Source organism: Nothobranchius furzeri, chromosome 6 (genome assembly GCF_043380555.1).
Source record: "Nothobranchius furzeri strain GRZ-AD chromosome 6, NfurGRZ-RIMD1, whole genome shotgun sequence".
Lineage (NCBI taxonomy): Eukaryota > Metazoa > Chordata > Actinopteri > Cyprinodontiformes > Nothobranchiidae > Nothobranchius > Nothobranchius furzeri.
In genome coordinates this window covers 33,415,765-33,429,399 of record NC_091746.1, presented here as the reverse complement: position 1 = coordinate 33,429,399, position 13,635 = coordinate 33,415,765, and the positions used below count along the sequence as shown (strand labels likewise).

Below are 13,635 nucleotides of genomic sequence, written 5' to 3'. Positions count from 1 at the left end.
TGTCACCCCAGAATCTGCTGTCCTTTAGGAACACGGACACGTAACAGAACACCAGTAAATGATAACAAATTACTTTTATTCATCATAGACTAATGTTATGGTCAGGAACAACCAGAAAAATCACAAGTGCGGACAACATGAAGTAAAATCCCACACAAATCAAAAACCATGGATCTCTCAGCATCTGAAAGGGCTTTTCTGTTGATTGTAGCTCAGATGCTGCTGCCGTGTTTGGTCTTCCAAAGAGCTTTCTGCTGTTTTATCTTAGAGCCCTGAAAAGACTTCCCTTTGATCCATTTCAGCATCTTCATTATCCTTTCAGATGAGTGGAGATGTTCACAAAGATAAATAAAAGGAAAACATGAAGACATTTCACATCTTTGACCTTTAAACTCTTTAAACTAGGCTTCAAAATCTTTGTTTTAAACAGCAAACTGGCAGTGTTTTGGTTTGATTTGGTCCTGTTCAAAACAGCTTGGGATACATTTCCATGGGTACCACACATCTCAGTATGTTTTTGTTCAAAAGGTGGCCCAGTGTTTCTGTGATGAGAACATTTGATCCTGGATCAGAAAGCCATCATCTTTTGCATGCTGCTGCAGCTGCTCTTTCCTTCCCATAATCTTCTGCTGGTGGACCACCGCTGTCTGCCACACCTCCTGGTGCGCAAAGAACCGACACTGCAGATAAAACTTTGAGTCAACCATTTGATTTCCTCACAGAAGCACTGAGCACAGATGAGGCAGGAGGAAGACAGGTGAGTGAACGGATAGGTGAACAGGGAGGCAGGTGAACTGCAGACAGGTAAACATGCAGCAGATGTTGCATTTAACCTTTAAATGTTTGAATGTTCTAAAAACATTTTAAAAGGTTGGCTAGAATGAATAATCGCTCTCATGAAAACCTCCCAGCTGCCATAGGTCAGCAGAAGTCCCCAGTTTTATAATGAAGTGGATTGTAAAATGTTTATTTTTATATTTTCGTGTATTTTTAGGAGTGAGTCTAACACAATAAGAGGACTGTTGTATTCTCGTAGCTCCTCCCAACTTGTCCGTACTGATGCGACAAATGTGGGTTGCCCATTGAAAATGGTTTGTATGACTAAAGTTTCCCATGCATGCAGTAAGGAAATAAAATAAAGTCACACATTTGGCAAATACAACAGATCAGTTGTTTTGTGAAATGTATAACCAAACATTTTCTTTTTTTCTACACCAAAATGTATGTTTCAGCAGGTGGGACACATTGTGTATGGACTACATTCTAACGGGGAACACATCTCAGCATAATCACCTTACTGTACGACACAAGTTCTGAACTCACCTTGATCAATAGTGTTTTATGACCGCATCACAGCTTTATTCAGTCTTTTGTAGTGAATATAATTTATCTTTTGTTCAACACAAAAAAAAAGATACCAACTGGTTAATATTTGTTTATAACAAGTCACAAACAGTACTTGACTAGTTAATAAACTATCAGTCAATGAAAACTTTGAAACCAGTCAGCAACTATCTTTACAAGACCCTGCCCAGTTGGTCACTAACCAGTCTGTAACCAGTCTTACAACCTGCCCAGCTTGTCATTAACCAGTCTGTAACCCGTCTTACAACAGCCTGCCCAACAGGTCAATAACCAGTTAGTAACCAGTCGTACATTAGCCTGCCCAGTTGGTTAATTGGGCAGGCTAATTACTGCAACTCTCTCTATGCAGGGTTGTGTCAGTCATCACTGCATCACCTACAGGTTGTGCAGAACAGCGCAGCCAGGTTCCTGACTGGGACCAGGAAACGGGACCACATCACTCCAGTTCTGGCCTCCCTGCACTGGCTTCCGGTCTGTTATTGTTCACACTTCAAAATCCTCATCTTTGTTTATAATTTCATCTAGGGTGGTGTTCCCCCTATCTGGCCACACTCCTGAACAGACATTCCCCATCACGCGCTCTGCGCTCCTCCGACCAAGGCCTGCTCGTTGTCCCTCGTTCTAGGTGTCGTACTCGCGGGGACCGGGCTTTCTCAGTCCTAGCACCGTCACTCTGGAACCAGTTGCCACCCTCAGTTAGGCTGTCCCCATCTCTGCCAGTCTTTAAGAATCGCCTAAAAACCCACCTCCTCCACTTGGCGTTTCCTGAATGTGTTTGAATTTGGCCCTCTTGTATGTTGATTTTATTTCCCTGTTTTCATTGGTTCACTCTATCCCTTGTTTTACCCATTTGTCTTCTACTAGAATGTTTTACCTTTTTTTGTAATTTGTAATTTGAATCGCTTTTATTTTCGATTTATTCACCATATTTAACTTTCTCTCGTACCATGTTCAGCACCTTGGGCTTCCCGATAAGGTTGCGGAAGGCGCTTAAATAAAGCTTTGATTGATTTATTGATTGATTGATTAATAACCAGTTAGTAACCAGTCTTATAGCAGCCTGCTCAGTTGGTCACCAACCAGTTAGTAAACAGTCTTGCATTAGCCTGCCCAGTTTGTCAGTAACCAGTTTGTAACTAGTCATACATTAGCCTGCCCAGGTGGTTAATAACCAGTTAGCCACTAGTCTTACAACTGCCTGCCCAGTTTGTCACTAATCAGTCTGTAACCAATATTACATTAGTCTGCCTAGTTGGTCACTAACCAGTCTGTAACCAGTCTAACAACAGCCTTCCCAGTTGGTCACTAACCAGTCTGTAACCAGTCTTCCAACAGCCTGCCCAATGGGTCAACCAGTTAGTAACCAGTCTTACAGCAGCCTGCCCAACTGGTCAATAACCAGTCAGTAACCAGTCTTACAACAGCCTGCCCAGCTGGTCAATAACCAATCAGTAACCAGTCTTACAGCAGCCTGCAGCAGCTTGCCCAGTTTCAGAGCTCCTTCGTCAGCTTGTCTCTGTCAGACGGCTGGTTCTTCCTGCAGGCTCTTTGGATCTTGGCCTGGTACAGCTCCCTGGTGCTGGTTCTCTTGAAGAAGCCACACTGAACAGCAGGGGGCAACATCACACTTTACCAACCACAAAGAATGATTTATGGTGATGAAATGAGGGTGCTGCTCTTTATGGTAGATTCTCAAACCAGATCTGTGCCCCATGGTTGGCCACCAATTACATCTCAGCTTACCTTCCAGAGAAGCAGGCAGATCAGGGCCAGAAGCAGTACTCCAGCCAGGACCGACATTATGATGATCCATAGGTGGGCACCAGAGTACAGCTGCAGTGCAGAGTCTGGGTAAATGTAAACCTCAATCTGCAGACAGGAAGCAGAAACTCAGGAAACCATCAGCACCACACTGTTTGATCCAATCACCAGTTTCATACCAGTGATGGGTAGGATGTCAGGGTGGTCATTAGTTTGGTGCTCAGCTTCAGAGTAGCCTGGACTTGGACCAAAATACTCCTGGCATCACTGAAGTCCTGAAAGATAAGAGTCTGACTGCAAAGAGGCAACCATCCTGGTAGCCACCAGAGGGTTGTAATGCATAAACAAGCTGCAACTCAGTGGTCACCAGAGAACTGTAGCACACAAACCGCTGACACAGTCTACAGCACGCTCACTACAGCAATACATCCCAGCAGAGTCCACTGCTGCAGAGTAGAGTAAGAAAACAGAAGCTAACATAGAACAGTTAAAGAATAGAATCTTACAGTAGACTTTAGGAAAGTAAAATTGAGTAGACTGAGCATGGTAAAGTAGAACAGCTGAATAGAGCACCGTGGGGTAGAATGAAATACTCAGCAGAGCAGAAAAACGGCCAAACACAGAAGGAAATCGGCCAGAATAGAACAGAGCAGCCTTGACATGTCGAGCAGATGGAACTGAGTAATGCTCAGTAAAGCAGAAAAGGGCAGAATAAAACCAAGTAGGTGAGAATCTTTTTGACCCTATTTGCATTCCTAAAACATGAAATTTGAGAGTAAAAATTAAATGGGTTTTCTTGTGTTTGTCTTTTGTTAATTGCTTGATATTTGTTTACTTTTATCACCAAAGACTAAAGTCTGGTTTTCTTCATTTGATGATGTGTCCTGTTTCCGTTATGTTTTGTGCTTTTTGTTTCGTGGCATCCTGCTTGTCTTTTTGAGGAGGTTGTGTTTTGTTTGCTGCTTCTTGGGATGAGATGTAAACAGGAAGTGACCATCAATCTGAACTTGGAGCTTAATGTTTTTACCTCAATCATGGTGGAGTTCCACAGTCGGCTGTGGACCGTCACAAATGCAGCGTTGTCCGTGTCGAGCAGAGGACAAGACAGTTTCACACATTTCGCTCCATCAGTGCAGTTCTGTAATACAGTTGGTTATTGTCATGTTTTATTTGGACTCTTGGAACCCAAACCAGAACCGTGTAAAGAAACAGCTCACTGACGTCCACTCATCGACATGGCTGAACACAGATTCATACCAATCAGAATCATGGGTGCTGGTGTTGATGGTGGTGCACGTTGTGGTGATTTTGGTGATTATTTAAATCTCCTTTAACCACTAAATTGTGTAGGAGGTCACCATAGGTGTTTAGCTTTTAGATCCTGGCCACTGATGGTGCTTGGATTTAATCCTGAGTCTCCCAGGACTAGCCCTTTGTGTAAAGTTCATTTTAAAACCAGTTTTGTTTTTCTGATCATTAGTTTGCTGGTAAACGTACAACCATTAACACGTTTATAGCTGTAACAAAGATACAGACTTTACCAGTTTGTATGAGTTCTTGTGTCCCCATACACTGAAAGCTGGAAGCTCTCTCCCTTTTTCTTCCTCCTTTGCATCTTCTACTTGCTGTCCTTTCAGACTCCTCCTCATGCTCTTCCTTTCATGTGACACCTGAACAAACAGAAGCTCAGAGTCTCCACCCTGAACAATGCTCTAGTCTAAACAATCCCCAGTGCTCTAAGTCCTAATGTGAGAACTTCAGATTAAGGATGCAAACTATTATTTGATTACTGATTAATTGTCAGTAAGAAATTACTCAAATAAAATGTATTTATTGCAATTGATTGCGTTTTGAACCCGTAATTCCCCATCAGTCCTCGTAGGGGCGTTTGACGCCAGACGTACTTGACGCACAAGCGAAGCTGGGCTCTGACGACAACTACAGACAAAGGAGAAACGGTACACCGAGAGGATGAAGAGGGCAAAACAAAGTGCAGTATGGAGCCACTTCAAGTTGGTCAATGACAACAACTACACCAAACTCACAATATGTGGAAGTATTTGGAAGTACAAGAAGTCCACAACTTCGTTGAATTACCACCTGAGTATGTCACATTCAGCCGTGCTACAAACAGCGAGTGGTTCTCAGCCTACAGTCACCACAGCGTTGGGAAGAGGGGTATGTGACTCCACGAAGGCAGAGGGCATTACCCAGCGAACATGTAACATGGTTACTGCAGACATGCTGCTGATTAATGTTGTTGACAGACAGGGATTTCAAGAAGTGATAAAGTACGCTGAGCCAGGGTCCAATCTCCCCTCTAGAACAACCATAACCACTCGCTTGGGTGCAAGTTACACAAGGAAGAAGGCTGAGATGAGAACGCAACTTCAGCTGCAAATGTGGCCTTCACAACAGACTGCTGGACATCATTGACTACAAAAAGCTACATCACAGTGACTTGTCACTACATTGAACCGGACTGGCAGGTGAAGTCAGCAGTCCTACTCACAGAGAGTGCAACAGTGAGGCATACGGCTTAGCTGACAAGTTAAACCAGGCTGTGGAAACATGCGGACTCACGGGATGAGTAGTTGCATGTGTGCACAACAATGCACGGAATATCCTCTCAGCAAACAGTCCCACACAAGTCACCTGGCACTCAGCTCTGCTCTACTGTCTGACTGCACAGTAACCAAACTCACAGACGTGAGAACGTTGGAATAGAGAGATGAAAACTGGCAGTTGATGGAAGATGTGGCGCCAGTGCTGGAAGTGTGCAAAGACCGTCACATCCACTGAGACTGAGGTGTCCATATCAGAAACGCGTCCCATCACCTCAGGTCTGATCAACGTGCATTTCAAGACAGACTAGGAAGACGCCAGCAAAGTCAGGAAGGGGGGAGTTCGCTCTTCTCTGAGTGAAAGGATGAAAGAAAATGAAATCCATTAACTTAATTAATGCAGGTACTTTTTAAACTGTATTGCACACAAAACACATTGTTTGACAATTGTAGTTTTTAACACATTCTATCTTATCTAATAATTAATTTCAATCAATCTATTAATGATTGAGACTAGTTCATTCATTTAATAATAAAAGACTTAACCTATTAACAATTATTAAAGAAAAATCACATTTAGATATAATTTATTATCTTTTTCTTCACATATTGTTTTTGATGACCTGATGTCAACACCACCAATGCTAGCAACTATGCTGCATCCTGGGCTCAAGAACCTGGGGACTGGAGGAACCCAGCTCATGCCGGACTGCTTGAAGTTCTGGCTGAAGCAGAATCCGAATGTAAGGGCTTCACATCAGCAGACGCTGTTGGAGGCCAGCAGGAGGTGGTCGGGGCGGTGCCAGTCCAGGAAGCTGAGCTTCAGAGATGCAGTGCTTATGCTTTACTCATGGGTGAAAACTATTCCACCAGGAGCATCAGTGATGTAAGTCAATAGGTGGACAGCTTCCTGAAGGATCTGCCACCGCTTCATGATTCCAGTCCCACAACATGGCGGAGAGTTAACGAAGGAAGGTTTCCAAGGCTGGCATGAAAGTACTTGGCCATACCAGGCACGTCTCCCATCTGAGAGAGAATTCTCAGCAGCTAGCTGTTAACAGGCCATGTTGATATGCTTATATTCTTGAACAAAATACTCTGATTAAAAACATAAATGCAACACTTTTGTTTTTGCTCCCATTTTTCATGAGCTGAACTCAAACATCTAAAACATTTTGGCTACACAAAAGACCCATGACTCTCAAATACTGTTCTGTCTGCATGTGAGTTAGTGAGCACTTTTCCTTTACCAACATAATCCATCCCACCCCACAGATGCTGCACGTCAAGGGGCTGATTAGACAGCATGAATATGATTTTTTTTTATATTCTCTATTCAGAATATGTTTGGCATGCTACTTCCACGCCCTCAGGTGAGCTCAGAATAAATATTTGATTAAGAAATGTGATTTGCATTTTTTCTTCATATCATATAGAAGACAACATTTTATGCTACGTATACAGTAGATGGAACCTATTCAGAGGCAAATTCAGCTTCTCAGAAAAAAATGCTGCTTATCATCGATTGATAAAATGAGACAACTATCAATTATTGAATTATTCGATGATTTAGATCCCTACTTTAGATACAACATGCTTTCAAGCTTTTACTTTGGTAGGAGTGCGTGAAACTGGTGTTGCTATGATTACCAAAAGGTTGAGGGGATTGATCTCAGACTGAGTGCAGCGAGAACTTGAGGCACCATCCAATCGGATTTCTGTGAGGTACAGCAACCACTTTCCATTGGCCACCTCTTTTGGCCAATCAAACTCCACTTCCAGGTTGCCATGGTAACCTGGTGACTCCCTGTCGATATGCACCTGAGAGACAACACCTAGTTACACCTTTTTTGTTTATGGTGCACAGCTTCTCAGATGGTTCAGACAAACCTGGAGGGTGAAAACCACCAGACTGCCGATGTCCTCCATGTTCTTCACGGCTTGCTCGCCAATCACTTGACCACTAAAGAAGACTGGGCCAGGTGGGTTGCTTCTGTCATGAATGTCCAATCAGAGCACAGGGTTTATCATCTTTACAGGACAAGCCTCATCCAGTTGCAGCACATCTGGGTTTTACAGGTCAGGCATTAATTGTAGAACCACAGAACCATTGGGGAGAAACAGAATCCTTTTGAAATGAAAACACAACCTTCAAATATCCGCCATCTTTAAGTGCCACCCTGGGGTTAAACTATATGTTTCCCTATGAGATTTAGGGAATATTTGAAGTTTATGTCTCGATTACTGAGACTGGTGGGGTGGCACTTAGAGAGGACATGTTGAAATCTCACGAGCATGAAAAGAACTTTATGTTTTGACACCAAAAACGTTGGGATCTTACAAAATGAGAGATGCCTGGAGTGAGTTCTCCACCAGCATGGAGACATAGACCGGAGCCAGATCTGACTGCTCACTGAGCCTGGGGTCACAAAGACACACTGACATCAGTATCTTTCTAACAAATGCAATCAGACTCAGGCAGCCGAGTGGATGTCTCACGTGGACAGCTGCAGCAGAGACCGTATCTCCTTGGTGTCCAAAATCATCTTAGTTGGTTGAAACTTGATCAAAAGCTGATCCTGCAGAACAAGAGCAAAGCAAAAGGCCTCATTACACCATCTGGTTCTGTAATACATCAGTGCTGGGCACACAGTGGTCGTGCTGCAGCAGAACCAGCACTTTACCTTCTGTTTGCTTTTGAAAGGATTGCCCAGCTGACACACAACAGACGTGTCTTCAACAGAACAGTCAGTCAGTGTTGAATTATCCTCCTGAAACACAAACACACATCCAATACTCAGATTACTATGAGTTCAAGTCAAGACTCCAGCTAAGGACTGGGCCCTGATCTTTCAGGGGACCACAGTGTCACATCAGCCCTAAAAGCAGTAAAAGCTTTCTGCTCTATGTGGAAGCCACTGGTAAGAAAACACACAATAGCACACACACACACACAAAACAGCACACACACACACACAAAACAGCACACACACACACACAAAACAGCACACACACACACACGCGCATGCACACACACACACACACACACACACACACACACACACACACACACACACACACACACACACACACACACACACACACACACACAATAATCAAATCTAACTAAAAGCCAAATAAGTTGGTTAGGATCTCAATTCCTCTTGAGTTGGACCAAAAGTGTTCTGGGAGTGCCTTCAGCCTTTTGACCTTAACAAGCTCATGCTGCCACATATTACCAGAGACCCTTTTAGGTCTATGATGGAATAGATCAAACAGACTTAGTCTAAATAATCATTTATGTTTGGATTAATAAACCTCTCTAATACTAAAAGGAACTAAGATTCACATTTCACCTCATTGGGCTTCAAATGGCCAGAGTCAAGTCTGTGTGTTGTTCAGTCAAAGTAATGTGGTTAGGAGCATAAGACACTCCAGGTGTTCTGCTGATCTGTGTGTTAAACATACATTTCATTATGTTGGAATTGTGAGCCTGGTAGGATTAGAGGAAAATATTCAGGATTTTTTTTAAACCACCGGAGACCAAACTTCTTGGTTCATTTCCTGACGCATATGGACCTCTACTTTGTGTCGTTTGAACTAAATCCTGTAATCTGGAAAACAAACTTAATCCATCATCACTGCCTTTGGTATGACTCCAGAGTAGGAGAGGGCTGGTGGTATGCTGATGTTTAGGACAGCATTGTGAGCATCCTCTGCCGGCCGGCCTGCTGAGGGTGTGTTGCTGATGTTAACCTCCAAGAGGAACCACCTGATGCTGCTGTTGTAAACCAGCACTGAGCTGCCATTCACCCTAGAAAACACAAACACAGAACTCAAGATTAGCAGAACTGTCAGATGCTGGCACAGATGGAGATCAGCTGTTGGGTTTTACCATGCTTCGTTTGAAAATGTTTTAGGATCTGATCATGTGACCTTCTACCAGTATGAGAACTAAAAACTCCATTTGGTCAATGATATTCTGATCAGTCATCAAGTCAAGAGTCAGTAATAGTTTATAACTTGCTCAGCTGACGATTTGAATCTGATCATTAAAAATTTGAAAGTGTGATCAGTTGTGGGGGCAGGGCGCTCACTTGGTGAAGGGGTTCTGGTTCAGATCCATGAACTGGGTTGTCATCTGGAGGTTACAATGGCAACGGTTGTCAGAGCCGCAGGCCTTCTGGATGTGAATCTGAATAAACAGATAGTAAATGCTTTGAGCAGTTCTGTGTAACTGTCTTTAGTTCGTCTCAGTCCTGTTTTCTGGTGATTCACTTGTTGGGTTCTGACCTGGGTTCTGATGGGTTGAGGAGTCCGGCTGAGAACGGGGAATTGCCTCAGATCTTGAACAATGTTCCCTTTTTCAGGAAGCTTCTCATTTAAAGTGACATTAAGTGAGAATACCAGAGGTTTCACTTTGTTTTGGACTGGAATCTGTAGAACAGAAGTACAAAGAACAGAACCTGAGCAGAACGTCTGTAACAGAAAAGAGTTAGACGGATCAGTCCATCAGAACGTGAAGGCAGCTGAAGCCTTTTTGAACTTCTTTAGGAAGAAAGTAGCTGCTCATGTGGAAGATGAGCAGCAGGAATGTTTCAGTTTAGACACACTTGCAGCAGTGTGAGTTTCAAACAGCAGGTTCAGTAAGGCAGGCTTGAACAGGTTGGGTCACATGATGACGACACGCATGATCACTGAAAACATCAAAGCATGATGAGAGGAGTAAAGGACGACAGAAACAGTAACACAAAGACGGAATGGAAGGAGTCGCTGGAGTCGTGAAGTTTACTTCAACCATGAGAGAAATTCTAACTGGTTTAGCTCCAAGGACTTCTGTGGTCTGACTGGACCGTGTGTGTGTGTGTGTGTGTGTGTGTGTGTGTGTGTGTGTGTGTGTGTGTGTGTGTGTGTGTGTGTGTGTGTGAGAGAGAGAGAGAGAGAGAGAGTGTAGGAGTCCTCACCAGCAGCCCAACTTTAAGAGTTTTACACATTCTTTTTTTCAGTGACAGTGAGCTTGAGTACACGGTCTCTCCATTTTCATAGAAATGGAGGCGGGGCTTGAGGCTGGTGACATCAGCAGTCACAGTGAAATAGACAGCTGAGAGACAAAAACAGAGTTCATGTATGAGAATACAATTTAAAATGATTTATGAGCAAATAAATTAAACCAGCAAAGCAGCCATCAGCATCTCGTTCTCTGTGGTTCTGAGGAACTGGACTGAATCCAGCATTTGGCCACTGGTTCCTTCTGCAAACGCATACAACTAATAATATCTACTAAAAAAACTATTTCAGGTGCTTGAGGTGTTTTCATAGGGACAACAGAAGAGTGCCTGCACATTCCACAGATTTTCTATTAATAGACATTGCTGCATGGTTTGGTTCTGTAGCAATTAAAATCAAACTGTGTAAAGCTTGATTCTTTGAGAGTTGAAGACATCCTTTGTTTTACTTCAGACGATCATCCTACCTTTGAGATGATAAAGTGTTCATATTCTAACCAATGTGAGGACAATAGAGACATCAGCGCCCAAGCCTGACTCAACACACAATTTCTGTTATGGATCCAGGCTGTTAAAGAGTGCTGGTCGGAGAAAACGACCTTTCACCAGTAAACCCATGATTGTCAGGAATAATTCTAAATAACATTTCTCATGTCCCTTGGCTTATTAGTCCACTTAAACAGTAACAGACCGAACTGATCCCAGCTCAGCAGACAGATCCATCACCTCAGGATGCTCACACAGCTCAGGTCACCTTGACTCTGATTGGTCAGAATAGTCACCCACACACATCTCTGCATTGTGTCTCAGATGAAATTGTATCAGTAATGTGATTTATCATTCACAGAAACACACAAAAGGACACACAAGGACACAGCATGATGTCATGTGAGCACAAAGTGAGTGTTTTCATAGAGTGACCTTGTCTCAGACTAGACACGGATCCTCTCCTAGGAGAGGTTTAGTGTGTGTCTGCTGATTCACAGCAGGAGCTAAATGACAGCTTTGTCCTGTCACATAAGCAAGCTCACAAACAGGAAGCTGATGTCATTAATGGCTGTAAACAACCTTGTTAGCATTAATTAGCAGCTGCAGGACACACTGAAGGACCAGATCACGTGACCAACACTGACACACAGAATGGTAACCTGCAACAATCTTTCAGGTCGATGATAGACTTTGTAGTCGTATCATCTGACCTGCGGCCGTATGTTTTGCACACCCGAGTGAAGAGAGAAGCGGAGCTGTCAACTGATCACCACCTGGTGATGAGTTGGATCAGATGGCAGGGGAAGATGCCGCGTAGACCTGGCAGACCCAAACGCATAGTGAGGATCTGCTGGGAACGCCTGGCAGAAGAACCTGTCAAGACGGTCTTCAACTCCCACCTCCGGCAGAGCTTTGACCATGTCCCGAGAGCAGTGGGGGACATTGACTCAGAGTGGGCCTCGTTCCACTCTGCGATTGTCGAGGTGGCTGTTGCTAGCTGTGGTCAGAAGGTGGCAGGTGCCAGTTGTGGTGGCAACCCCCATACCCGCTGGTGGACACCAGAGGTCCGGGGAGCCATCAGGCTGAAGAAGGAGGCCTAAAGGGTGTGGCTGGTTTGTGGAGGCAGCAGACAGGTACCGGATAGCCAAGCAGGGTGCAGCAGTGGCAGTTGTCGAGGCCAAATCTCGGGCGTGGGAGGAGTTTGGTGAGGCCATGGAGAAAGACTATCGATCGGCTCCAAAGAGGCTCTGGCAAACTGTCCGGCGCCTCAGGAGAGGAAGGCAGCAACTCGCTCACACTGTTTACAGTGGGGATGGGGAGCTGCTGACGTCAAATGGGGCTATAGTCGAACGGTAGAAGGAATACTTTGAGGAGCTCCTCAATCCCACCTCCGCGCATTCCGAGGAGGAACCAGAGCCGGGAGACCTGGAGATGGACGGGGCAGAAGTTGCTGAGGTAGTAAAACAACTACACAGCGGCGGAGCCCCGGGGGCAGATGAGATTCGTCCTGGGTATCTCAAGGCTATGGATGTTGTAGGGCTGTCGTGGTTGACACGTCTCTGCAACATTGCGTGGTCATCGGGGGCAGTTCCTGTGGAGTGGCAGACTGGGGTGGTGGTCCCCATCTTTAAGAAGGGTGACCTGAGGGTGTGTTCCAACTATAGGGGGATCACACTCCTCAGCCTCCCTGGAAAGGTCTACTCCAAGGTACTGGAGAGGAGGGTCCGATCGATAGTTGAATCTCAGATTGAGGAGGAGCAATGTGGTTTTCGTCCTGGCCGGGGAACTGTGGACCAGCTCTATACCCTTGATTTGGAGAAGGCTTATGACCGTGTCCCCAGGGGCACCCTGTGAGGGACGCTCCAGGAGTATGGGGTGGGTGGCTTTCTGTTAAGGTCCATTTAGTCCCTTTACAAGAGGAGTGTGAGTTTGGTCCGCATAGCCAGTAGTAAGTCGAACCTGTTCCCAGTGACGGTTGGACTCTGCCAGGGCTGCACTTTGACACCGGTTCTGTTCATTACCTTTATGGACAGAATTTCTAGGAGCAGCCATGGTGTGGAGTGTGTCGAGTTTGGTGGCAGGAGAATCTCGTCTCTGCTTTTTGCGGATGATGTGGTCCTCCTATCTTCATCCAACTCTGACCTTCAGCTCTTGCTGGGTAGGTTCGCGGCCGAGTGTGAAGCGGCTGGGATGAGGATCAGCACCTCCAAATCTGAGACCATGGTTCTCGACCGGAAAAGTGTGGCTTGCCAACTCCGGGTCGGGAGAGAGGTCCTACCTCAAGTGGAGGAGTTTAAGTATCTCGGGGTCTTGTTCATGAGTGAGGGTAGGAGGGATCGGGAGATCGACAGGCGGATTGGTTCAGCATCTGCAGTGATGCGGACGCTGAGCCGATCTGTCGTGGTGAAGAGGGAGCTGAGCCAGAAAGCCAGGCTCTCGATTTACCGGTC

The 13,635-nt window shown here is 44.9% G+C and overlaps 1 protein-coding gene across 2 annotated transcripts in view; it reads right to left on the bottom strand.

The window, feature by feature from the left end:
• Positions 1-55: 55 nt before the first annotated feature.
• Positions 56-13,635, bottom strand: part of LOC107390253 (integrin alpha-3) — a 26,794-nt gene continuing 13,214 nt past the window's right edge. The window contains exons 15-29 of one of the 2 annotated variants that reach the window (XM_070552710.1): positions 10,655-10,791; positions 9,984-10,127; positions 9,788-9,885; positions 9,333-9,504; positions 8,375-8,458; positions 8,190-8,269; positions 8,032-8,109; positions 7,581-7,683; positions 7,341-7,511; positions 4,668-4,796; positions 4,154-4,264; positions 3,306-3,401; positions 3,109-3,234; positions 2,831-2,967; positions 56-680 (exon numbers count right to left, since the gene is read on the bottom strand). In XM_070552710.1, the coding sequence (XP_070408811.1) occupies positions 2,857-2,967; positions 3,109-3,234; positions 3,306-3,401; positions 4,154-4,264; positions 4,668-4,796; positions 7,341-7,511; positions 7,581-7,683; positions 8,032-8,109; positions 8,190-8,269; positions 8,375-8,458; positions 9,333-9,504; positions 9,788-9,885; positions 9,984-10,127; positions 10,655-10,791 (1,640 nt within the window). In that variant the 3' untranslated portion in view covers positions 56-680; positions 2,831-2,856. The remainder of the gene's footprint in view (positions 681-2,830; positions 2,968-3,108; positions 3,235-3,305; positions 3,402-4,153; positions 4,265-4,667; positions 4,797-7,340; positions 7,512-7,580; positions 7,684-8,031; positions 8,110-8,189; positions 8,270-8,374; positions 8,459-9,332; positions 9,505-9,787; positions 9,886-9,983; positions 10,128-10,654; positions 10,792-13,635) is intronic. The other variant, XM_070552709.1, reaches the window with a different exon arrangement.